The sequence below is a fragment of the Ailuropoda melanoleuca genome, chromosome 2 (assembly GCF_002007445.2).
Source record: "Ailuropoda melanoleuca isolate Jingjing chromosome 2, ASM200744v2, whole genome shotgun sequence".
NCBI lineage: Eukaryota > Metazoa > Chordata > Mammalia > Carnivora > Ursidae > Ailuropoda > Ailuropoda melanoleuca.
The window spans coordinates 21,635,465-21,661,282 of record NC_048219.1 but is presented as its reverse complement, the minus strand read 5'-3'; the positions used below and the strand labels follow the sequence as shown (position 1 = coordinate 21,661,282).

Here is a 25,818-nt window from a genome sequence, read left to right as displayed (position 1 = left end):
CAAATCCTTTGCCCATTTAAAAAAAAATTTAATTCCCCTGTAGTTAATATACAGTGTCATATTAGTTTCAGGTGTACCATAGTGATTCAACAATTCTGTACATTACTCAGTGCTCATTATGATAAGTGTACTCTTCATCCCCTTCACCTATTTCATCCATCCCCCAGCCGACCTGCCCTCTGGTAACTGTCAGTTTGTTCTCTATAGTTACGAGTCTGTTTTCTGGCTTGTCTCTTTTTTTTTCTTTGTTCGTTTGTTTCTTAAATTCCACATGAGTGAAATCATATGGTATTTATCTTTAAATTATTTTCATTTAACGCATTATACCCTCTAGATCCATCCATGTTGTTGCACATGGCAAAATTTCTTTCTTTTTTAATGGCTGAATAATATTCTGTTGTAGATGTATATCGTAACTTCTTTATGCATTCATCTAGTAATGGACACAGGTTGCTTCCATATTTTGGCTATTGTAAATAATGCTTCAGTAAACATAGGAATGCATGTATCTTTTTGAATTAGTGTTTTTGTATTCTTTGGGTAAATATCCAGTAGCAGAATTACTAGATCATATGGTCATTCTATTTTTAATTTTTTGAGGAATCTCCGTACTGTTTTCCATAGTGGCTGTACCAGTTTGCATTCCTACCAGCAGTGCATGAGGGTTCCTTTTTCTTCACATCCTCCCCATCACTTGTCATTTCTTGTGTTTTGATTTTAGCCATTCTGATATGTGTGAGGTGATATCTCACTGTGATTTGGATTTGCATTTCCCTGATGATAAATGATGTTAAGCATCTTTTCGTGTGTGTGTTGGCCATTCCTTTTCCCATTTTTAAAGAAGATTTTATTTATTTATTTGAGAGAGAGAGCATGAGTGGGGGGAGCTGCAGAGGGAGAGGGAAAAGCAGGCCCCCCATTGAGCAGGGAGCCCGAAGTGGGGTTTGATCCTGGGACCCTGGGATCATGACCTGAACCGAAGGCAGACTCTTAACAAACTGAGCCACCCAGGTGCCCCTCCTTTACCCATTTTTGAATTGGGTTCTATTTGTATGTATGTATATGCTTTGGAAATATTTTCTTCTATTCTATAGGTTGGTTGTCTTTTAACTCTCCTGATAGTGTTCTTTGATGTATACAAGTTTTATTTTATTTTTTTAAAAGATTTTATTTATTTTTGCGAGAGAGAGGGAGAAGGAGAGAGAGAGTGAGCATGAGTCGCGGGGAGAGGCAGAGGGAGAAGCAGACTCCCCTCTTAGCCGGGAGCCTGGTGTGGGACTCGATCCCAGGACCCTGGGATCATAACCTGAGCCAAAGACAGACACTTAACCAACTGAGCCACCCAGGCGCCCTGATGTATATAAGTTTTAAATTCTGATTAAGTCCAGTTTATCTATTTTTTTTGTGTTGCTTGTGCTTTTGGTGTGATATCCAGGAAGCATTGCCAAATTCAGTATCATGAAGATTTTCCCCACTGTTTTCTTCTTTTTTTTTTTTTTAATTTTATTTTATTATATTATGTTAATCACCATACAGTACATCCCCAGATTCCGATGTAAAGTTTGATGCTTCATTAGTTGCGTACCCACTGTTTTCTTCTAAGAGTTTTATTTATTTACTTATTTTTTAAATATTTATTTATTTATTTGAGAGAGAGTGAGAGAGAGAGAGAGAGAACACAAGCAGGAGGTTGGGGGGCAGAGAGGGAGAAGCAGACTCCCTGCTGAGCAGGGAGCCTGGCACGGGCTTTGATCCTAGGATTCCAGGATCATGACCCAAGCCAAAAGCAGAGGCTTAACCAACTGAGCCACCCAGATACCCCCAAATTTTCTATTTTCTTAAGAGTTTTTTAATGAAGAATGGTTGTTGAATTTTACCAAATGTCTTTTCAGAATCTATGATATGATGGTTAATTTTATGTGTCAACTTGCTGAGCCACCAAGTGCCCAGATATTTGGTCAAACATTATCCTAGGTGTGTCTGTGAGAATGTTTTTGGGTGATATTAACATTTGAATCACTAGACTTGAGTAAAGCAGATTGCCCTCCCTAATGTGGATGGCCCTCATCCAAACATTTGAAGGTCTGAATAGAATAAAAAAGTTGACCCTCCTGTGATTAAGAGGGAACCCCTCCTTGCCTGACTGAGTTGCAACATTTTTCTTTTTCTGCTTTTGAATTGGAACCAAACTATTCTTGGGCCTTGAGGCTGCCAGCTTTTGGACTGGAATTTACCATTAGCTTTCCTGGATCTCAGGCCTTTGGACTTGGACTGGAACTACACCGTTGTCTCTCCTGGGTCTCCAGCTTGCTGACTGCAGATCTTGATACTTCTCAGGCTCCATTATCATGTGAGCCAATTCCTTATAATAAGTCTTTCTCTGTATATATCCTATTGGTTCTGTTTCTCTGGAGAACTCTAATACATATGGTGATAAAAGTATTTTTCTCTTTTGATCTCTTAGTAAAGTGAGTTATATTGTAGGTGTTTTAATAGTGAACTATCCTTGCATTCTTGATGTATTATTCTTTCATGTGCTGCCAACTTCTTTTTTGCTGGGGTGTTTTTGCCTTGATATTTGTGAGAATGGTCTGTGGTTTTCTCTTTCATGCTTTTGTTGTTAGGTTTTTGTTTTTTTTTTTAAAGATTTTATTTATTTATTTGACAGAGATAGAGACAGCCAGAGAGAGAGGGAACACAAGCAGAGGGAGTGGGAGAGGAAGAAGCAGGCTCACAGCAGAGGAGCCCGATGTGGGGCTCGATCCCATAACGCCGGGATCACGCCCTGAGCCGAAGGCAGACGCTTAACCGCTGTGCCACCCAGGCGCCCCTATTGTTAGGTTTTGATAGCGATATTATTCTTGCCTCAAAAAAATTATTTGGAAAATTTTTTTTCCCCTTGTGCTTTTGAATAGTTGAAATGGTATTGGAATTATTGCTTACATATGTGATAGAATTCCCCTGTGAAGTGGTTGGTCAGGTACTTTGATACTTTTCCTTTTTGTAGGGTAATTGGTCTATTTAGAATTTTGTTTCTTCTGGTTCAATTTTGGTAATTTATATTTTACTAGAAAATTATTATGTCTTATAGATTTTCTAATATACTTTCATAAGGATGAGTAAATTTTGACCATTTAAATGTTTTTTGTTTGTTTGTAAGTCCCTTTCGATTAGTTGCAGTTCTTAGAGTGTGGACTCTACACTATTTGGTCTGCTGGTTCTTTTTCATGGATTTTTATTTTTCCTGTGATTTATAATTTTTTATTGAAAGTCTGTTTTCGGTGGGAGATGATTTCCCTTGGAGTTCTTGTGTTCTAGGTTGTGGATGTGCTTAATACAGTGGTCTCACATTTGCCTCTCCTGGAGTCCTATAGGTTCTAGATTTGAACCTAAAGGTTTTATTTTAATTTCTTGGCTCAAGCTTTCTGTATAGTGTGTATAGTACAAATCTCAAACCTGAACTTGATCTTTATAGTTGGCTTTTATTCCTCATTTAAGGCAATAAGATCTATCATCTCATTATGAATGCCTACTATGAAATAGGAGAAAGCTAGTTAATTTTATTTTGTGGTATTTTAGAAAGTAATTAGTTAATTTTATGGTAAGAACATTATCATTGGGAAAGAGAGAAACAGGTCTATTTTTTTTTTTGTTAAAGATTTTATTTATTTATTTGACAGAGATAAAGACAGCCAGCAAGAGAGGGAACACAAGCAGGGGCAGTGGGAGAGGAAGAAGCAGGCTCATAGCGGAGGAGCCTGATGTGGGGCTCGATCCCATAACGCTGGGATCACGGCCTGAGCCGAAGGCAGACGCTTAACCGCTGTGCCACCCAGGGGCCCTGAGAAACAGGTCTATTTTTTTATTCTCACATATAATAGTCTGATACAGGGTTTAATAAACTATAGCCTGCCACTTTTTTTTTTTTTTTAAGATTTTGTTTATTTATTTGACAGAGAGAGGGAACACAAGCAAGGGGAGTGTGAGAGGGAGAAGCAGGCTTCCCGATGAGCAGGGAGCCCGATGCGATGTGGGGGATGCAGGGCTCGATCTCAGGACCCTGGGATTATGACCTGAGCTGTAGGCAGATGCTTAACCACTGAGCCACCCAGATGCCCCATGCCACTTTTTTTTTTAAATAAAGTTTTATTGTAATACGTCCACACCCATTTGTCAATGTCTGTTTTATGGTTGCCTTTGTGCTACAGTGACAGAGTTGAATAGTTATAACAGAGATCATATGGCCATTAAAGCCTAGGATATTTACTGTCTGACCCTTTACAGAGAAAGTTTGCCAACCACTGGTCTGATAACTATAGTGCAGCTAGGATATGGTTAGTTTTTTATCTTTGATTATAAAGTACAGATGACTACAGAGTTTTAAAGGTCAGGTTAAATAAAAAGTGTATCACTAGCAATAAAAGGAAATGTTTGACTGCTGGTGTGGGAGATACACATTATACAGGTAACTTAAGGACTTTCAGTTGCCTTAGATAGCAAAAGAAAGACTGACGGATGGATGACTTCACATTAAGGAATGTGGATTTATGTGGATTGCTTGTATTCCTTTAAAATAATTCAGTTTTAGAATTTAGGACCTTCTGGTCATTCATCCTTAAAAATAGATCTTAGTTATCTGTTAATTGATACTATTATTCATTTAGTTCTGAAGCCTGGCTTTAGATAAGTAACAAAGATTATTGGGTTGTATCTTATGAAGGATGAAAAACCATGACTAGTGAAGTCCTCGTGATCCTTCTTGTATACTGTGTGGGTCAGTAGCCCCATGAATTACAATTAGAATAGTTTGTTGTTTTCTTTACTAAAAATTATTTTAAAAAATTATCTTAAGCAATCTTATTTAGTTGTATAGCTATAAAAATATCTGTTTGAGGGGCGCCTGGGTGGCTCAGTTGTTAAGCGTCTGCCTTCGGCTCAGGTCATGATCCTGGGGTCCTGGGATCGAGCCCCACATCGGGCTCCCCGCTCAGCGGGAGGCCTGCTTCTCCCTCTCCCACTCCCCCTGCTTGTGTTCCCTCTCTTGCTGTGTCTCTCTCTGTCAAACAAATACAATCTTAAAATAAAAAATCTGTTTGAGCAGTTGATTTGGAAGGAACTTGGGCTCTTTTAGATTGTGACTGTCAGAGGTATGGCACATTTCTTAAATTAACCAACCTGATAATTTCATTGTTTAAACTTGGGCTGTCTTTATGAATTGTAAATCTCTTAGGACCTCTAAAAAAGGTTAATTGTTATTGGGTAGCATGTATTTTAGGTTATAAATAATGTGTCATTGTTCTACCATGATAGAATTAGGAGGTTTTGAACACAAAGTTCCCTTTCAATATCTATATAATTATAATTATTGATTATGAGGAGAGAAAAGAGAGAGATAGAGAAGCTGGTACTTTTTGTATTCTGGGAAAGTTATGTGTAGAAGAAAATTTAAATTCATTAGAAGTGAAGCTTAGTTTTTTTTTTCTTTCTTGTACTATATGTTTAAGAATATATATAAATAATTATATATATTATATCTATATATTATATAAAATACTTTACAATAATTCCAGAAATGGATTTATTCAAACTCAAAAAACAAAGAAACCTTCTTTTAGGTGTATCAGCTTCTGTATTTCACAAAAATGTTTGTTTTTAAGGCTAATGATGAGTTAAGCTAATTTGCTGTTAGGAAATAATTAAGGCAGATGTACTAGGGCAGTGGTTCTCAACTGGGAGCAGTTTTGCCCCTAAAGTGATATTTGACAGTGTCTGGAGTTATTTTTGGTTGTCACAATTAGGCAGGGGGTCCTACTGGTATCTAGTGGGTAGGGGCCAGGGATGTCAAAAAATATTCTGTAATGCACAGGACAGTACTCTGCAACAAAGAATTATCTGGCCTTAAATGTCAGGAGGGCTGAGGTTATAAATTCCTGGCCTAAAAGCGTTAGAGAAGATTAAAGCATTTTATAACCTCTATTACTGAATTCAGTGAAAATATACTTTTAGAAGCATTTATAATCATTTGTGAGCTTCAGATATTTACCTTTGATTATTAAGTTTTACTTTCTTTTTTTTTTTTTTTTTTAAACCCATGAAATCGAGAATAGGGTTATTTCACTGTTTCTAGGAAAATGACTTAGAATATTTTGGATGTTACTGAAATCTATTTAGGGAAGGACTGAAGCATATATGAGTGGAGATGACAGTAGTGTTAGTGTGTACATTTGTAAAGTAAGAGAGAAAAATGTAAAACTAAATGGCACAGTGGTCCCAGTCTCTCATCCTCTGGTAGGTGGAAAATCTGTCCAGCTCCATTGTAGCAGTGATTGACAACCTGTTTAATGTTTCCATTTAAGAAGTGCTTCTGTTGAGATACTGTAGAAGGTTCTTACTTTCTTTTTATACCGTCCTGGTTTTGTTTGGGGATATGATTGGAAGGAGACTTTCTTTAAAAAAAAAAAAAAAGATTTTATTTATTTATTTGAGAGAGAGAGAGAGAAGGGTCAGGGGAGGCGCAGAGAGAAGCAGACTCCCCTCTGAGCAGGGAGCCTGACATGGGACTTGATCCTAGGACCCCAGGATCATGACCTGAGCTGAAGGCAGCCTCTTAACGGACTGAGCCACCCAGGCATCCCAGAAGGAGACTTTCTAGGAAGATGATTGTTCCAGTGTCTTGAGATAACTTACCTTTTATTTCCCCATGATATAACTCTGTATTTTAGCATGTATTGTGAAAACTGTAAAACCTGGAATCCCATTCCAAGACAAAGTATCAATGTAGATTTTTCTTTTTAATAATAGCTTTGCTGAGAAATAATTCACATACTATAAAATTCTCCTTTTAAAAATATACAGTTCAGGGGCGCCTGGGTGGCTCAATCATTGGGTGTCTGCCTTTGGCATGGGTCATGATCCCAGGGTCCTAGGATCAAGCCCCATGTCAGGCCCCTTGCTTGGCGGGGAGCCTGCTTCTCCCTCTCCCACTCCCCCTGCTTGTGTTCCTTCTCTAGCTGTCTCTCTCTCTCTCTCTGTCAAATAAATAAATAAAATCTTAAAAAAATATATACAATTCAGTGTTTTTTAGTATATTTACAAGGTTGTGAAGCCATCACCACTGTCTAACTTGAAGTTTTTTTTAATCATCCTAAAAAGAAAACGTGTACTCATTATTAGTCACTCCCCATTTCTCCCGTCCCCCAGCTCCTGGCAACCACTATTGTACTTTCTGTCTCTCTGGACTTGCTATTCTGGACATTTCATATAAATAGAATCATACAATATGTAGACTGTATGACTGATTTCTTTTATTTAGCAGAATCTTTTCAACACTGATCCATGTTATAGTGTGTATTAGCACTTCATTCCTTCTTATGGCCCAGTAATATTCCAATATATGGATAATACCATATTTGTCTTATATCCTGTAACCTTGCTGAACTGTTTTATTATTTTTTTTAAACATTTATTTATTTGTCAGAGAGAGAGAGAGAGCACGAACCGGGGGAGCGACAGGCAGAGGGAGAAGCAGGCTCCCCACTGAGCAAGGAGCCCGATGCGGGGCTCCATGAAGCTGAAGGCAGCCTCTTAACTGACTGAGCCACCCAGGCGCCCCTATTTTTTAGAATTTTAGAATTTTCTGTATATAAGATCATGTCACCTGCTCAACATAAATCTTGACTATATAAGATCTACCCATACCCATACCCATGGGCCCTTGCAGTCTGAGTTACATACCCATTGTCTTCATAGAAACCTCTGTTACATTAATCATATTCTGTTGAAATTATCTGTTTAAAGTGTCTGTCATCCCATGTAACCTTTAAGCTCCATGGGGACAGGGACCATGTCTTACTTATTTTTGTTTCTCTAGGACATAGCCCTGTGCCCAGCATAGAGTAGGCATCCATCCATCCACTTACTATACTGTAGTTCTTTTATATGCTAGGCACTGTGCTAAGTGCTGATACAGTAATGATTAAGGCTATTCTTGCCCTTGTGGAATTTATAATCTAATGGTAAATATTTATATTAAGTAGTTACAAGGGTAATTGCAACACAAGGGGGAGCATAGCATATTAGTTACCTATTACTGTGTAGCAATATTACCATGAATTCAGTAGTTTAAAAGAACACATATTTACTATATTTGTTTCTGTGGTTCAGGAGTCTAGGTATGACTTAGCTGGGTCTGCTGCTTTGTGGTCTTACAAAGCTGCAGTAAAGGTGTCAGCTCGGGTGGGGTGCTTGGCTGGCTCGGTTAGAAGAGTGTGCAACTCTTGGGGTGCCTGGGTGGCTCAGTCGTTAAACGTTTTCCTTCGGCTCAGGGCATGATCCTGGAATCCTGGAATCGAGCCCCACATCGGGCTCCTCTGCTGGGAGCCTGCTTCTTCCTCTCCCACTCCCCCTGCCTGTGTTCCCTCTCTCGCTGGCTGTCTTTGTGTCAAATAAATAAATAAATAAATCTAAAAAAAAAAAAAAGTGTGCAACTCTTGATCTAAGGGTTCTGAGTTCAAGCCCCATGTTGGATATAGAGATTACTTAATAAATAAAAGGCAACTTAAAAAAATATAAAGGTTTCAGCTGGGGCTGGCATTTTATATGAGGCTCAAGTGGGGAAGGATCTGCTGTGTGATTGATGGCATCATTCAAATCCTTGTGGTCTGTTGGATTGAGGGCTTCAGCTTGATATGCTTCATGTGGCAGCTTGATTCTTTGGCTAGCAAGTGGTCTCCTAGTGAGATGAGTTACAAATTTTTTTTTTTTTTTGAGAGAGAGAGAGTGTGCATGCCTGTGGGGGGGGCAGGCAAAGAGAGAGAGAATTTTTAGAAAGATTTTTATTTATTTATTTTAGGTGAGGAGGGGCGAAGGGGGAGGCAGAGAGAATCTCTAGCAGACTACGCTGAGTGCCAAGCAGACAAGGGACTCGATCTCATAACCCAGAAACCATGACTTGAGCTGAAATCAAGAGTCTGACGCTTAGCCAACTGAGCCGCCCAGATGTCCCTCTGTGATTTCATTTTCGGTGATTTCATTTTTGATGATTTCATTTTCATTTCAGATGCCTTATCATTATCATATTTTTCATAGCTTGATTATCTGTTCCCTCCTTTGTGTCTTCTGTATCAGAGCAATGATACATATTATGACATTTTTATTTTTACCTGTTTGCCTTTCTCTGTTAGATCAAACCTCCCTGTGTTTCTCATCTCTGAGTCTTTAGTACTTAGCACAGACTCTGCCATGTAGAGGATACTCACTAAATATTTGTTGCGTGAGAAAAAAAAAACTCATATATGTTATAAGAATGTATAGAATTTGCTAATCAATATGTTGTTCACCTGAAACTTACATAACATTGTATGTCAATTATATTTCAGTATAAAAAAAGGATTTAAAAAAAAGAATGCATTGAGAGGCAACGTAAGAGAGAGAGACTCTGGAGCTAGACTGGCTCTGTTTGAATTTTGGCTCTACCACTTATAAGCTTTCTGACCTTGGGCAAGTTACTTGATTTCTGTGCCTCAGTTTCCTTATCTGCAAAATGGAGATAATGATAGTCCCTACCTTATGGGGTCGTTGAGAGGATGTAATGAGCTAGTGTATATAAAATACTAGAATAATGTCTAGCGCAAAATATATCCTATATAAGGGCTAGTTATTATTTCTGTTACATATGCAGTTAAGATTTTCAGTTCTTTGTGCTAAGTACTGTGTTAAGAACTTGTATACATTATCTTTTTATTTTTATTTATTTATTTATTTTTAAAGATTTTATTTATGTATTTGACAGAGAGATAGAGAGCATAAGTAGGCAGAGCGACAGGCAGAGGGAGAGGGAGGAGCAGGCTCCCAGCATAGGAGCCTGATGCGGGGCTCGATCCCAGGACCCTGGGATCATGACCTGAGCTGAAGGCAGCCGCTTAACTGACTGAGCCACCCAGGCGCCCCACATTATCTTTTTAAATTATCACAAAAATTTTATAAGTAGTTACACTTCCACTCTATAAATGAAGAAACTGTTTCTGTCGTGGGAGCCATTAAGAAGCAGCAGCCGTGGCTCACCACTACCCTATGAACTTGGGCCTCAGCAAGAGACACAGGTGACTAAGAACATGAGTAAGCCGATGCACAGCTGCCACTGCCAGCACCTCCCCAAGCACACCAAGTTCGTGCGGGACATGACCTAAGAGGTGTGTGGCTTCACCCCATAGGAGCGTCATGGCATGGAGCTTCTCAGGGTCTCCAAGGACATGCGCGCCCTCAAGTTTATCAAGAAAAGGGTGGGGACACATCTGTGCCAAGAGGAAGAGAGGGGAGCTGAGCAACCTCCTGGGAGCCATGAGGAAAGTGGAAGCCAAGAAAGATTGAACCCCTCCCGTAGAGGGGTAATAGAGCTTTTTGGAACTTGAAAAATAAAGAGAGAGAGAGAGAGAGAGAGAAAGAAACCGAGGTCCAAAAATAGTGTCTTGCCAATAGGTAAATCGGATTTGAATTCCTATCTGTGTAATTGATGAAAAGAATATTATACCTACTTTTGACCCACTATACAAGAAAAAATTTTAAAGATTATTATCATTATTATTATTATTATTACTTTTTAAGATTTTATTTATTTATTTTAGAGAGAGAGAGTGAATTGGGGAGGGGGAGAGGGAGAGAATCTCAGGCAGACTCCCTGTTGAGCACAGAGCCCTGCAGAGGACTTGATTCCATCATCACGAGATGATCCCAGCCAAAATCAAGACTGGGACACTCAACTGACTGAGCCACCCTGGCACCTGAAAGATTATTTTTATTAACTTTAACATATCAATACTAATTTATACTGTATTTCTAGAATATGATTATGTTTGTGTGTATATATGTGTGTGTGTGTGTGTGTGTATACTGCCCATATACACACACACATATATACACCCCACTGTCTTATGGAGTTCAACCTGATTCAGTTTGTGTGGTAAGTATACAACTAGTTATGTAAGATAGAGGCTTAAGTTCCTGCTTTCTACCCTGGTATATATTTCCTAAATTGACAGCAGCATGTCTGGAAGTGCTAAGCTATAAGAAACAATAAACTTATAAACTAAAAGAGCCAGATACCTGCCATCTGCTTGGGTACTGAAAAATTGATTTATTCACATTCATGGTTATACATTTATTATTTAGTGCACATGGATCTGTCATGCAAACTCTGTATCTGTAGCAGTATTAACAGTTGTGTTATAAAGAAAGTAAGGGGTAGTTAGGAAACAAACTGAGGGTTGCTGGAGGGGAGGTGGGTGGAGGGATGGGGTAACTGGGTAATGGGCATGAAGGAGGGCTCTTGATGTAATGAGCACTGGGTGTTATGTGCAACTGATGAATCATTAAACTCTACCTCTAAAACTAGTAATACACTATATGTTAGTTGATTGATTTTTTTAAAATATTTTATCTGTTTATTAGGGAGAGAGAGAGCACATGAGCGGGGGGAAGGGCAGAGGGAAAGGGAGAAGCAGACTCCCTGCTGAACAGGGAGCCCGACGCGGGGTTCGATCCCGGAACCCTGGGATCATGACCTGAGCCGAAGGCAGATGCTTAACCAACTGAGCCACCCAGGCACCCCTAGTTAATTGATTTTAAATAATAATAAAAAGTAAGGGGAACATTTTAGTATGTGAATGTTATTTTGTTATATGTTTTATTTTTGTGCTTGAGAAGGTAAAGATTTCATGTTCTCTGGTACTTTTGTCTGCTTTATCTGAGAAATAAGACACTGGGTCTTAAAATGCTGGTGTTGCTTCAGCGGTCTTAGTGCCCTGTCTATAATTTTTTAGCTTTTGAAACTACAACTTGTGACGTTTGCAAGACAGTGAATCATTTTTCTTTTAAATGTGATCATTGTTGCAGTTTGAATCTACAAATACTCCAGGATTTTTTTTTTTTCAAATTCTCTATATTTTATTTCATGATTGTGTTTGGGCTTCCCTATCTGCCTCTCTGCAACCTCACTATAAAAAGTGTTTTCATCAACACTGCATATGATGCTTTTCTAACAAGATGTAATGACTATATGTTTTAATAGTCACTGTGTCAGAGAAGAGTTAGATCTATAATCTTGGAGGTATGTAAGGCAGCTTTTGCAAGATGTCTAAGAGCAAGACAGTGGGGGAGCCTGGGTGGCTCAGCGGTTAAGCGCCTGCCTTTGGCTCAGGGCGTGATCCCGGCGTTATGGGATCCAGCCCCACATCAGGATCCTCCGCTATGAGCCTGCTTCTTCCTCTCCCACTCCCCCTGCTTGTGTTCCCTCTCTCACTGGCTCTCTCTATCTCTGTCAAATAAATAAATAAAATCTTTTTTTTTTTAAAAAAGAGCAAGACAGTGAAGATGATGTTCTACCTAAGAGTGAAGGTTAGGAGAAAGCCAACTAGGCATTTCTGAGTACCAGTTTTTAGTGTTATTTCTGACTGAGATGTTTCTTTATACCAAAGCTGTTCGGAGGAAAAAAGTAATGAGTTCTGGGAGTGATCTGAACTACCCCCAACTCTAAAACATAACTGAGCAAGATGTGTGTATATGTATGTGTGTGTGTTTGGCTGTCCATGTTTGTCCCCTCATGTCAGACCAGCCATTTCAGAATTAAATTGCTCCACAGAGTCAGAGAATTAAGAGAACCTTCAATATCAAGAATAAGATTGGGGTGGGGTGCCTGGGTGGCTCAGTGGTTAAATGTCTGCCTTCGGCCCAGGTCATAATCCAGGGGTCCTGGGATCGAGTTGCGCATTGGGCTCCCTGCTCAGCGGGGAGTCTGTGTCTCCCCCTGCCACTCGCCCTGCTCGTGCTCATTCTCTCTCTCACTCTCTCTTGCAAAAATAAATAAATAAATCTTAAAAAAAAAACAAAAAAAAGAATAAGATTGAGGTGCCTGGGTGGCTCAGTTGGTGAAGTGTCTGACTCTTGATTTCACCTCAGGTCTTGATCTCAGGGCCATGAGTTCAAGCCCCATGTTGGGCTCCTAAAAAAATGAGATCAAGGAAGAACAAATATAGAGAAAATCCTTCACTGTACAGTATTACTCTGGTATGAAAGCAGTGTTATATAGGAATCGAGCACATTTTTAACCATCAAAATGTTTTCAATGTCAGAAATAATCAAGGACAAGAGTATGGATAGAGACACTAAAGCAGCAAGGCTTGAACCTTAAGTACCTTTATTTGTGGAAGGTGTGAAGAAGGAAAAGAGACAAGTAGCAGTCAGAGATAGGTTCTAAAGATCAGGGAATGTGCCACATCTACCAAACATAAATTCTAAGGGGCAGACACCGTATTCCAGAGATTTACAAAAGAGTATAAAGAGGAAAACAAACTATCCTCCTCACCCTCCACCACCCTTTTTAAAGGAGTTTAGCATTGAAAAGTATGGGAGAAAGGATGATAGCAGTCCAGGGCTGCTTTGGGCTTTGTACCTTGATAATGGTCTTTGTTGCATATCCTCATTGTCTGTCAAAACTACTTCTTGCTAAATTTCCTATTGTTTTCCTTGTTGCGTTTATCTGGTTCTGCATCCTCTTTGAGGTACAGGGGATTTCAGAGAGAGCGCTCTTCTGGGGAGGTTCAGTGTTCAGCGTGTGTGTGTGTGTGTGTGTGTGTGTGTGTGTGTGTGTGTGTAAATGATGTGTTTTAAAGGAGGCACTGTATTTCTATCATATGTATACTGAAGGTTCACACATAGCAGTGTATGATTGTAGCCTTTGGCCATATTCAGTACATTTAATATTTCCTCTAGAGCTGGTGTGGAATATTGGGCTAATTAGGAAAGAATTTTGTAGATGTTTCAGTGGGCTGAGCTCAGCACTAAGTGACGTCAAATGATAATTCATCAGGTAGCAAATTTTACTGTGTTCATATTGCTGTGCAGAAATACCTGTTAAGATCCTTCACCTTAATTGATAATTCAGCTGGGAAAACAAAAACTAGAAGCATATAAGTTGCATGTACAACTTCCATTCATTCAGCTGATAGGAGTATTTCTGTAAACATATATATGAAGGCATGTGAAAGATATTACAAAAAGTTGATTCTAGAGTGTATCATTTTGCAGCAAGGAGAGAGGGTTGGTTGCTTTTCTTTTGTGATCTCATAGCACTCTGCTGATACGTCTGTTCCAGCATGTGATAAACATTGTAGTTATTTGCTTTCTTAGTCATTTATTTATTTACTGAGCAGATATTTAGTTAATGCTCATTAGGTATATGACATTGAGCTAGATGCTAGGGACAGAGGAATAAAATCCTGCCCTAGAAGAGCTCTTTGCTTAGGGTAGAAGACAGGAAATATATTTAAAACACATATTTGCTAAAATGAGCTTTAGCAAGAACCTAAAATTGCTTAATATATATTTGCTAATTGTTTGAAATTATGCATAGGGTGCTAAGGGATATAATACTGGGCACCAGTATCAACGTTGTTTGAAGGGTTAGAGGCTTCCTAGAGGTGGTCACCCTTGAGTTTTCCTGAAGAAGAAAATAGAGCTTGTCTGGTGCACAAGTAAGGGAAAGGACATTTCAGGCAGTAGGAAAAGCATGTGTGGAGGCACAGAGGAATATTCTAGGAATGGTGAGAAATTTGGTTTGGTTCAAGTCTGGTGGATGCATGTAAAGGAATGGCAAGACTCTGATGAGTCTAGAGGGATAGACAGGGGCCAGAAAATAAAAGATTTTTTTCTTTATCCAGAGTCACTGAAGATATGTTTCTTTGTTAGTTTTTTCTATTTCCAAATTAGCTTTTGGTTTGTTATAACTCTCAGTTGTTTCTTTGTTTTCTATATCATTAATTTTTGCTTTTATCTTTATTTTTATACTTTATTCTGGCATTTTTGGTTGAACTCTAACTCATTTATTTTGAATTTTTTGCAAATCAGTTAGGATTGTCTTAGCAGTATGTTATAGAAACCCGAACACAGTAACTTATTCAAATAAAGGATTAATTTCTCTCAAGAAATCTTGAGAAATGCCTATGTTGTGCATCTGCTCAAGAAGGTCATCAACGAACCAGGCTCCTTCTAGCTTCCTCTGTCTTTAGTGTGGTACTTCTGCCCTTTTGATTACAAAGTAAATGCTCCTAATACAAGCGCGGCCTCTTTGCTCCAGGCTGTAAAAAGGATAAAGGGCAATTTCATCAGGAAAACAGTAGCATTTCCAGAATCCCTACCTAGCAATTCCCACATACCTCCTTACTTAGTAGTATGTTACCTGGCTACTCTAGCTGCAAGGAAGACTGCCAGATTGAATGTTTTAATTGATTAAGCACGTTGCTATTCGGGGTCCTGTTAATCAAGAAAAGGGGGAAAATAGATGTTGAGTAAACAGTATTGTCTGCTATGCTTGTTTTTGATTATCTTTATATTGACTTCTAATTTTATTTCATAGTGGTCTGGGAATGTGGTGTTGGAACCACATTCTTTTTTTTTTTTTAAGATTAAAAAAAAATATTATTTCCTTATTTGTTTAGAGAGCATGAGCGGGAGGGGCAATGGGAGAGGGAAAGAGAAACCCAAGCAGACTCTGCACCGTGCACAGAGCCTGATGCAGGGCTCAATCCCATAACCCTGACATCAGACCTGAGCCAAGACCAAGAGCCAGACACTCAGCCAACTGAGCCACTCAGGTGCCCTGGAACTACATTCTTCGTAATTTTTTGAGAATTCCTTTATGATGTAGTATCCATGCATTTTGGTAAATGTTTTCATATAGACTTGAAAAAATAAAATAAAATAAAGCCTACCTTTATTGGGACAAGATTAGATCAATCATGTCAATTTTGTTATTAAAATGTACCATATCCATACTCATTTCTTCTAGAATTTTCAGTTTCTGAGAAGTATGTTAAAATATCCCATGAAGATTGTGGATTTGTCAAATTTGCCTTGTGTTTTGTCAGTTTTTGTTTTAGACATTACAATTCTGTGTTCTTAGATACATACAAGATCATGATTATTATTTCTTGGCAGAATAATAGGTAGTGTGCATGCAATGCTTTTTTCCTTAGATTAGTTGTTCTCAAGCCTTTCAGGCCTAATGTTTGCATTATCTTGGTTGAAGTTCTGGCCTTATCATTTACTAGATGTGTGATCTTGAGAAAGTCCTTTAATATCTCTGTGCCCAGTTTCTATAGCTGTAAAATGGGGGACGTTAATAATACCTACCTCCCAGAATTGTTTTGAGGATTAAATGAATGTGTGTGTGTATATATATACACACACACACACATATTTATATATTTAGCATAGCAGAACCTAGTATGTAGCAAGTGCTATAAATAATAGCTCTATTATTGCTATTATAACATTTTTATTATAACAATTTTTAATGAACCTCCCTGAAATGAAATTGATAGGTGATTATGTTACTATTGTTCGTAATTATAAAGCATCAACATGATACCCTAACTCTATGATAAAGAAAAAGTAAAAGAAAATTAAGGTAGTAAAAATATAGATTTCAATATGCAAAATTACTGTAAAAACTGAATGAGGTAGTCACATGCTTTTACCCTCTTATCAATGACTAGTTTTAAGAGAAGACAATCAGAAGCCACTCCATGCAAGAAAAAAAATTAAAGAGCAGAGATGCTGGTGGATATTAGAATAAAAGTGTAATAATAGACCAAAAAAAAAAACACCAAACCAAACCAAAACCAAAAACTGGACCAGACTTATTTGTATGTGATAAGGGGAAGAAGGAAGTGACCTCAAGTGAAATAGAAATAACTTGCCAAGGCAAATTACAGATTGATGAAGGAGAGAAAAGAAGGAGTGTGATATATCTTTGACAACTTTATCAGTGTTTCTTTGTAAAATGTTCATTTAATCTTGAACATTTCATTGGGGGGGGAAAGTTGGCATAGTAGGCACATTGATGACTTTATTTGTGGAATGCGGCTAAAATACTTTAAAAAAATTAGCCCTATTTGTCTAATATTTATGTTGCTACGCCAGCTTGTTGTATACTTAATGTATACTCACTGTGAATTCTTGACTGGAAGTCCCAAGCCATTCATGTAATAGTTAATGATTAATTGTTTTGTGACAGTTCTTATGTTATTGTCATTATTATTTAATTCTCTCCTTACTATTTCTCTGAGCTGGTCAGAGGTTTATGCTTTTCTCTTGCTCTAGAAATTAAGCTTCCTGACTCAAGTTAGCTATTTAAATTCAGCAGACATTTTTTGAGCAATACTAAATGCTAAACTAAAGGCCAGAGAAGAGATTCTCAACTTGGTTTTATACCAACTGCTAAAAGTGAATATATTGTATGTGATTTGTAATTAAAAGTGGTAGTGTACCAACATATGCAAATAATTTAATTTTAAAAATATTAATTAGAGTTGAGGGGCATCTGGGTGGCTCAGTCAGTTAAGTGTTCAACTCTTGATTTTGGCTCAGGTCATGATCTCAGGGTTGTGGGATCCAGCCCCAAGTCAGGCTCCACATCGGGCATGGAGCCTGCTTAAGATTCTCTCCTTCCCCTCCCTCTGCCCCTACCTTGCTCTCGCTCTCTCTAAAAAAATAAATAAGAGTTGAATTAGAGGTACCTCTATATTAACTGTCATTCTTATTTGCATGTTAATATGCTTACTGGAATGGAATGAAAATGGGCTATAGTAATAGCTAATGGACATAGGATTGTATATAACCCGTAATTTATTTTTTCTATTTGAGAGTCTATAATGACTATAGGTGGTCTATACTAATGTCTGTTCATAGTTTTGTATATAGTTATATATATAACTCTCTTTTTCTTTCTTTTCTTCCTTCCTTCCCTTCATTTATTTATCTAAAATACATGGAAGATTTAGCATCTAAACAATATTGAAGTGTACAGTTCAGTTCAGATTGTTGTGCTACCAATCTTCAGAACTGGCAAAGCTGAAACTCTATACCCAGTAAACAATTCCAAATCCCTCCCCTCCCCAAGCCTCTGCCAACCACCATTCTATGTCATGTTTGTATAAATTTAACTACCTAAAGTAAGTGGAAGCTTACAGTATTTCCTTTTTGTGACTGTCACTTAGCATAGTATCTTCAGGGTTCATCCATATTACAGCATGTGTCAGAATGTCCTTCCTTTTTAAGGTTGAGTAATAATATTCCATCCAGTGTGTATACCACATTTTGTTTATCCATTCATCTGTCAGTGGACACTTGGGTTGCTTATACCTTTTGGCTATTGTGAATAATGCTATTATAAAACATGGGTTTACAGATATTTTTTTGAGACCCTGCTTTCGGTTCTTTTGGGTATGTACCCAGAAGTAGAATTTCTGGATCATGTGACAATTCTATTTTTAATTTTTTGAGGTCTTAATCTTTTTTTTTCCTTAAGATTTTATTTATTTGTTAGAAAGAGAGAGTGCGAGAGCACAAGCAGGGGGAGTGGCAGACAGAGGGAGAAGCAGGCTCCCCAGTGAGCAAGGAACCTGATGCAGAACTCGATCCTGGGACCTCGGGATCATGACCCAAGCTGAAGGCAGATGCTTAACTGACTGAGCCACCCAGGTGCCCCAAGATAAATAGATATTGATAGATTTTTTTTTTTTTTTTTACAGTATAGACTACAGGTAAAAAAGAAAGAAAAAGGTACCATTAAATACAGAGGTCCACAAAAGATGCGGAACCTGCCTAAATGCAGGAGGATCTTCATTCCAAGTTATCAAAACTATAAAAATTAATTACCCTTCAAATATACGTAGATTTTCAGAGTAAAGAGAAGGTGCGTTTCTGCTTAAGTTTGTCCTCTACACATAGATCACTGTTACTATTAATGATTCTTTTTTTTTTTTTTTAAAGATTTTTGTTATTTATTTATTAGACAGAGATAGAGACAGCCAGCGAGAGAGGGAACACAAGCGGGGAGTGGGAGAGGAAGAAGCAGGCTCATAGCTGAGGAGCCTGACGTGGGGGCTCGATCCCATAACGCCGGGATCACTCCCTGAGCTGAAGGCAGACGCTTAACCGCTGTGCCACCCAGGCGCCCCTACTATTAATGATTCTTGAGAGAGTGCTGTCTTTAGACATCTTTGAGAATAAAGGTTAATGGGACGCCTAGGTGGCTCAGTCAGTTAGGCCTCTGACTCTTGATTTCGGCTCAGGTCATGATCTCATGGGTTGTGGGACTGAACCCCACATCAGGCTCTACACTCAGTGCAGTCTCCTTGTCCCTCTCCCTCTGCTCCCCCCCTCAAATAAATAAATAAAATCTTAAAGAAAAAGAAAAGAAAAGTCAAGATGGTGGTTGCTAGGGGAGAAAAGTAGGTGGGATAGGTGAAATAGGTAAAGGGATTAAGAGGTACAAACTTCTAGTTATAAAATAAATAAGTCAATGGAATGAAAACTACAGCATGGGGGAATGCCTCAGTGACTCAGTCGATTAAGTGTCTGCCTTCAGCTTGGTTCATGATCCCAGATTCATAGGATCAAGCCCCACGTCTGGCTCCCTTGCTCAGTAGGGAGTCTGTTTCTCCTTCTGCCTGTATTTTTTTTAAAGATTTATTTATTTATTCATTCATTCATTCATTCATTTATTAGACAGAGACAGCCAGCGAGAGAGGGAACGCAAGCAGGGGAAGTGGGAGAGGAAGAAGCAGGCTCCTAGTGGAGGAGCCTGATGTGGGGCTCGATCCCGGAACGACAGGATCATGCCCTGAGCCAAAGGCAGACACTTAACGACTGCGCCACCCAGGTGCCCTTCTCCTTCTGCCTCTATTAATCTTTTGAGGTTTCACTGAAGTCCCATGAAGTTTTTGCCTAAGTGCTCATTCTATCAACATTTATGTAAATACCTCTTGTGCTGTATTTGATTCTTCCTTCTCTTTGTTCTCCGACTAGCCATATAGCTTATTCTTTGTCCCTTTCTAGATGATAAACTTCAGAAAATTATGACCAAATTTTATACTGCTTTCCTATTTGAATCCTTCCCCGAACCTCTGCACTCCCCGCTCTCCCAAAAGAAAGAAAATCACTCCTGGCCCACTGCTGCCCAAATAAATCACCTGGATAAATAAATGATTCACTGGCCCTTAGAAAGTGTGTTAGAAGTTTCATTTAACTGTTGTTGCCATTGTTTTCACTGTGCCCTTATGATGTGCCAGGCTTTCCAAGCATTGCAAGACAAAGATGTATACAGTATAGATCCTGGTCTTAAGATGCTTTATAGCCTGGTAGGGAGATATTTATAGACAGAACCATGTAATGAGTGGTATACTGGTGTTTCAGATGTTTTTCTGATGTAGTATAAAGAAGGAAACCATAAATAGTTCCTAGAGAGACTCAAGAAAGGCTTCAGAGAGGAGGGGATATTTGAGTGTGGTCTTGAAAGATAAGTAGAATTTAAGGGGCTGGGAGAAAGTATTTTATGCAGATGAAAGACAGAATTATGAACATGTTCATCATCTTGTCCACTGGCTTAAGCAAGTAGGGTTTTTTCCTGAATGGTTTGAAATACAAGATTGCTCTTCCCTGAAATTCACATTGTTTTAATATCAAGCTATTTTGTTAAAATCTCTGAGCGATAGTTTTCAGATGATGAAAAAAGGAGAAGAGTAACTTTCAGAATGGAGAGCCCTTACTAAAACACAGATGTCTTCTGTAAATAGAGTTGGAAAAATACTGTCAGTGTGTTCTTTGTGTATAAATGTCTCTTTTAACTTATCAATGCAGGATCTGAAAAGGAAAGCCACTTCGCTTTCTTCAGTCACGAGGTACATGACAACAGAATCATTGATGCACTAGGAAGAGAGATGGGTTCCAAATCTCACTAAGTGATCTAGAAGAGAGGAGAGACAGCCAATGTTCTGCCTCCGTTTTTCTGACCAGAGTTCCTGTGGCTCTCAGTGTTTTGCTTCCTCCTTTCCCTTCTGTCTGGCCACTCTGAAACATTGTTTCTTTGAATTCTTTTTTTTTTTTTTTAAGATTTTTAATTTATTTGACAGAGAGACAGCCAGCGAGAGAGGGAACACAAGCAGGGGGAGTGGGAGAGGGAGAAGCAGGCCCCCAGTGGAGCAGGGAGCCCGATGCGGGGTTTGATCCCAGGACTCCGGGATCACACCCTGAGCCGAAGGCAGACGCTTAATGACTGAGCCACCCAGGCGCCCTTGTTTCTTTGAATTCTAAGATAAAATGTGATGTCTGTCCTATATCAATAGATATGCTAAACTTCTAGGGCTGTTGTCATTTGAAGGAATTTCTTGAGGTTGAAGAGTTAAGTGGGTTGTAATATTTTCTCTTGAAACTTCCACTTGGTAAATTATAGCATGCTGAAAGAATACTCAAAGTCCATAGGTTGATGACATTTTTGCATAGCAAGTCCCTGTTGTGCAAGATCTGATATGATTTTTTTTTTTTTTTAAGAGAGGGAGAGGGGGGTGGAGAGGGTCAGGGGAGGGAGAGAGAGAATCCGAGATCCCAAGTGGGGCTCGATCTCACGACCCTGAGATTATGACTTGAGCTGAAATGAAGAGTTGGACTCTTAACCAACTGAGCCACCCAGGCTCCCCTGAAATGATTTTTTTTTTTTTAAAGATTTTATTTGGGTGCCTGGGTGGCTCAGTCTGTTAAGCGACTGTCTTCGGCTCAGATCATGATCCTGGAGTCCCAGGATGGGACTCCCCTTCTCTTGCTTCCTCTCTCTCATTCTCTCTCTTTCAATAAAATCTTAAAAAAAAAGAAAAAGAAAAAGAAAAAGACTATTTGTTTGTCAGAAAAAGAGAGCATGAAGAGGGGGAGCGACAGGTAGAGGCAGAGGGAGAAGCAGGCTCCCAGCTGAGCAAGGAACCAGATGTGGGACTCAATCCCAGGACTCTGGGATCATGACCTGAGCGAAGGCAGATGCCTAACCAACTGAGCCACCTAGGCATCCCTGAAATGATTTTTTTTTTTTAACGAGAAAGTAATGAGATCCTTGGTACTTAGTAATTTTTCTATTGCCTTATTCATCATTTCTTGGTAGGAAAAACATATTTCAGTAAATCATTGAGCTTCTTTTGGGTAAGACCAAATATTTTCTCTGGTAATTTCATTTTGCTACTACTGAGGCATTTAGAGGGTGAAAACATAGTTAATTTTCTTACAAGTAAAGTATTACGGTTTTTGAAACCTGTGGAGTGTGCACTGAAATTATAAAACAACATTTTTACATGTAAAATAGACTGACTTTTATAAAGGATGAATGTTTTAGACGTAGACTTTCCTCTGTGTGTGTGGGTAATAGTTTGAATGGTGTGGCCCATGTTTTTTGTGTCTAACTTGAGTATGTGTAAACCATTGTAAGGTAATTTGGCTTGGCTTACAATAATATTAGCTCTAAAAGTTTCACTGACTACATGCATATATATATGTATTTGGGGGAGATTTTGAGGATGTGGCTTTAGTGTCCTATAATGATAGTTTTATAATCCTTTAATTGTTACATAAGGCTTATGCATGTATCTTTTCTGTGCACACTTAAAATTCCATAAAGAGGACTGTTAGTGTCCTAAGACTCAGCAATATTGGCCATAAGGAACCAGCCTAATAAATTCCCCCCATTTTTTTCTAAGGTATTAAAAGATGTCATTTCTTGAGGTGTAATTAACAATGTTTTTCTGGCCAGCTTAACGTGAAACAGTTTTGTTCTTGGATGGAATAAACCCATCTTCATTGAAAGTGAGACCCTAATGTGATCAGTTTATAGAAAAACATCCCTAATAACGTCTATTTTATCTGAACTGTAACTAAAACATCTTGGCATGTTTACATGTGGAGGTTTTGACCTCATATTTAACTGCTTTCGTTGAACCTCTTGTTCTATTTTCTAGGTGCGCCACCGAGTTTCTGGCCAGGTGATGGCTCTTAAGATGAACACATTGAGCAGTAACCGGGCAAACATGCTGAAAGAAGTTCAGCTCATGAATAGACTCTCCCATCCCAACATCCTTAGGTAATGGCTTTTCCTTCCTTCTGGGGATCAGTGAGAAAGCTTAAACATTGTTGGAGGCTTGTTAGAATAGCATTAACAGCTAAAAAGAGGGATTCACAATTTCGTGCTGGGGTCTAGTGTGCTTGCAGGGGTTTAGTGTGCTGTAGGTCTTTTTTTTACATATTAAGACTTAATTTTCTAGTAATTAGCTGCATTTAATAAAGCAACTTCCTTCTGTCTCTCAAATTGCTTTACTCTTAGTAGCAGCTCGTCAGAGCAGTTGTTTCTTATTGCTAAATTAGTAATTTACCAAAGAGAAAAGATTTTAGTCTTTATGTGCTTATTTAATTTTCTTAATTGCTTTATGAGGAATAGTAATTAAATCAGTGAATGAAGGGGCACCTGGGTGGCGCAGTCGTTAAGCATCTGCCTTTGGCTCAGGGCGTGATCCCAGAGCTCTGGGATCGAGCCCCACATCAGGCTTCTCTGCTGAGAGCCTGCTTCTTCCTCTCCCACTCCCCCTGCTTGTGTTCCCTCTCTCCCTAGCTGTCTCTCTCTCTGTCAAATAAATAAATAAATAAAATCTTTAAAAAAAAAATCAGTGAATGAAAATAAAATTATGCCCCCAGGCTATCTACCCTTAACTTTTAGCACTTATTTGAGAAGACATAATTTACCTATTTTGTTTATTTATTTAAGATTTTATTCATTTATCTGAAAGAAGAAAGCACATGTGCATGCATGTGCGAGAGAGAGAGAGAGCACGCACACGCATGTGAGGCAGGGGAGGGGCAGAGGGAAAGGGACAAGCGGACTCCACACTGAGCAGGGAGCCAGACATGGGGCTTGATCCCACAATCCTGAGATCATAACCTGAGCTGAAGTTGACACTTAATCTACTGAGCCACCCAGGTGCCCCTAGTTTAGCTTTTTAGAGTAGAATCAGTTTTATATATAATATGGTTATGCAATCATCACTTTCTAGTAATTAGTATCCACTTTTCTCACGAATTATCTTGTTGTTTTTTTTTTTTTTTAGTGAGGCAAGTGTATTTCCAAATGAAACCAATGAAGACAATTTGAGTCAATATATATTTAAATGGGTTTATGTGTAAGACACTTTAAAAAGTTAAAAGTGTTATTTACTTAGGGTTATTTACTACTAATATTTATATTGGACTGGAGAGAAATCATATATCTTAACTAAGACTTACACGTTTGGTTAGTGATAGTACGTTATGGAATTCGATTATACTGCTTACTTGAAGCTTTCTACCTTCATACAGAATTGTTGCCTTCTTACTCTACTACAGAAATTGTTCAGCCAGTATTTTTATTATGATGACTTTCTTCCCAGTGCATAAATCAGATTAGCACATTTTTTTGAGCATTTAGTATAAGCCTAGTGATTTGTCAGATACCAAAAATGTATAAAGACATATATAAAATGGAATATCTGCTAGTAGGAAGGAGTTTGCACTCTAACTGGGGATCTCGGACTTACATACATGAAAAGAGAATTAATTAAATCAGCTAGGACCCCACCCTTGGGTAGAATAAACTCTATGAGCTGTCGAAGTTCAAAGGGGTGAGAGATTACATTAGCTTGGCAGAGTCAGGGAAGCTTTTTTTGGAGGAGGTTGACTTGAACTAGAACTTGAATTTTATTTTATTTTTTAAAGATTTTATTTGAGAGAGAGAGCAGGAGCAGGGGGAGGGGCAGAGGGAAAGGGAGAAACGGACTCCCCATTGAGCAAGGAGTCCCATGTGGGGCTTGATCCCAGGACTCTGGGATCATGACCTGAGCTGAAGGCAACACTTAACCAACTGAGCCACCCAGGTGCCCCATAACTTGATTTTTTTTTTTTTTAAAGATTTTATTTATTTATTTGACAGAGATAGAGACAGCCAGAGAGAGAGGGAACAAGCAGGGGGAGTGGGAGAGGAAGAAGCAGGCTCATAGCAGAGGAGCCTGATGTGGGGCTCGATCCCATAACGCCGGGATCACGCCCTGAGCCGAAGGCAGATGCTTAACCGCTGTGCCACCCAGGCGCCCCCCATAACTTGATTTTTGATAGGATTTTAGAAGAGAGGGAAAAAAGAAGCAAAACAGTGATGAAGCATAGAGGTAAAAGTGCAAAGCTTTTTGTGGAATTAGTGAAAAAGAACCCTATTTGGCTAATAATAACAATGAGAAAACCACCATTTATTGAAGGCTTGTATGCTGGATCTTTACCTATTTAAAGATTTAATCTTGGGGCGCCTGTGTGGCTCAGTTGGTCAAGCATCCGCCTTTGGCTCAGGTCATGATCCCAGAGTCCTGGGATCAAGCTCCATATGGGGTTCCTTGCTCAATGGGGAGTCTGCTTCTCCTTCTCCCTCTGGCCCTCCCCCTGCTCTCGCTCTCTCTCTCAAATGAATAAATAAAATCTTAAAAAAAAAGATTTAATCTTCACAGCTAATCACCATTGAAGGAATTGAGGCTAAGAGATTATGCGTTGGCCAAGATCTGTGACTTTGAGGCCTGAGCTCTTTCTACCATGCTTCTTCTAGAAGAGCTGAGGATTTGATAGCATAGTATTGGTAGATAAAGGTGGAAACGTCATGCAATTATGCCGGAATGGCTTTCATAAAGCCAAAAAGAGTATATTTTATGCTGTGTATTGGATTCTGAGCAGGGACTAGCATGATAGAGGGTACCTGATGGCAAATGCAGAACGGCTTAATGTTGGGGAGGCTCGTGGCTAAGAGATCAGTTAGGGGGCCTCTATAATGTTTGAGAGTGAGATGGGTGAGTCTTGATTTGATATTTTGCTTAGGAATTTTTTTTTAAATTTTATTTTATTATATTGTGTTAATCACCATACAGTACATCCCCAGATTCCGAT

At 38.8% G+C, this 25,818-nt stretch overlaps 1 protein-coding gene and 1 pseudogene across 1 annotated transcript in view; both read left to right on the top strand.

The window, feature by feature from the left end:
• Positions 1-25,818, top strand: part of TESK2 (testis associated actin remodelling kinase 2) — a 122,929-nt gene that overhangs the window by 34,991 nt on the left and 62,120 nt on the right. The window contains exon 3 of the mRNA XM_002919448.2: positions 22,830-22,951. Coding sequence (XP_002919494.1) covers positions 22,830-22,951 — 122 coding nt within the window. The remainder of the gene's footprint in view (positions 1-22,829; positions 22,952-25,818) is intronic.
• LOC109489666 lies at positions 4,732-10,533 on the top strand (annotated as a pseudogene).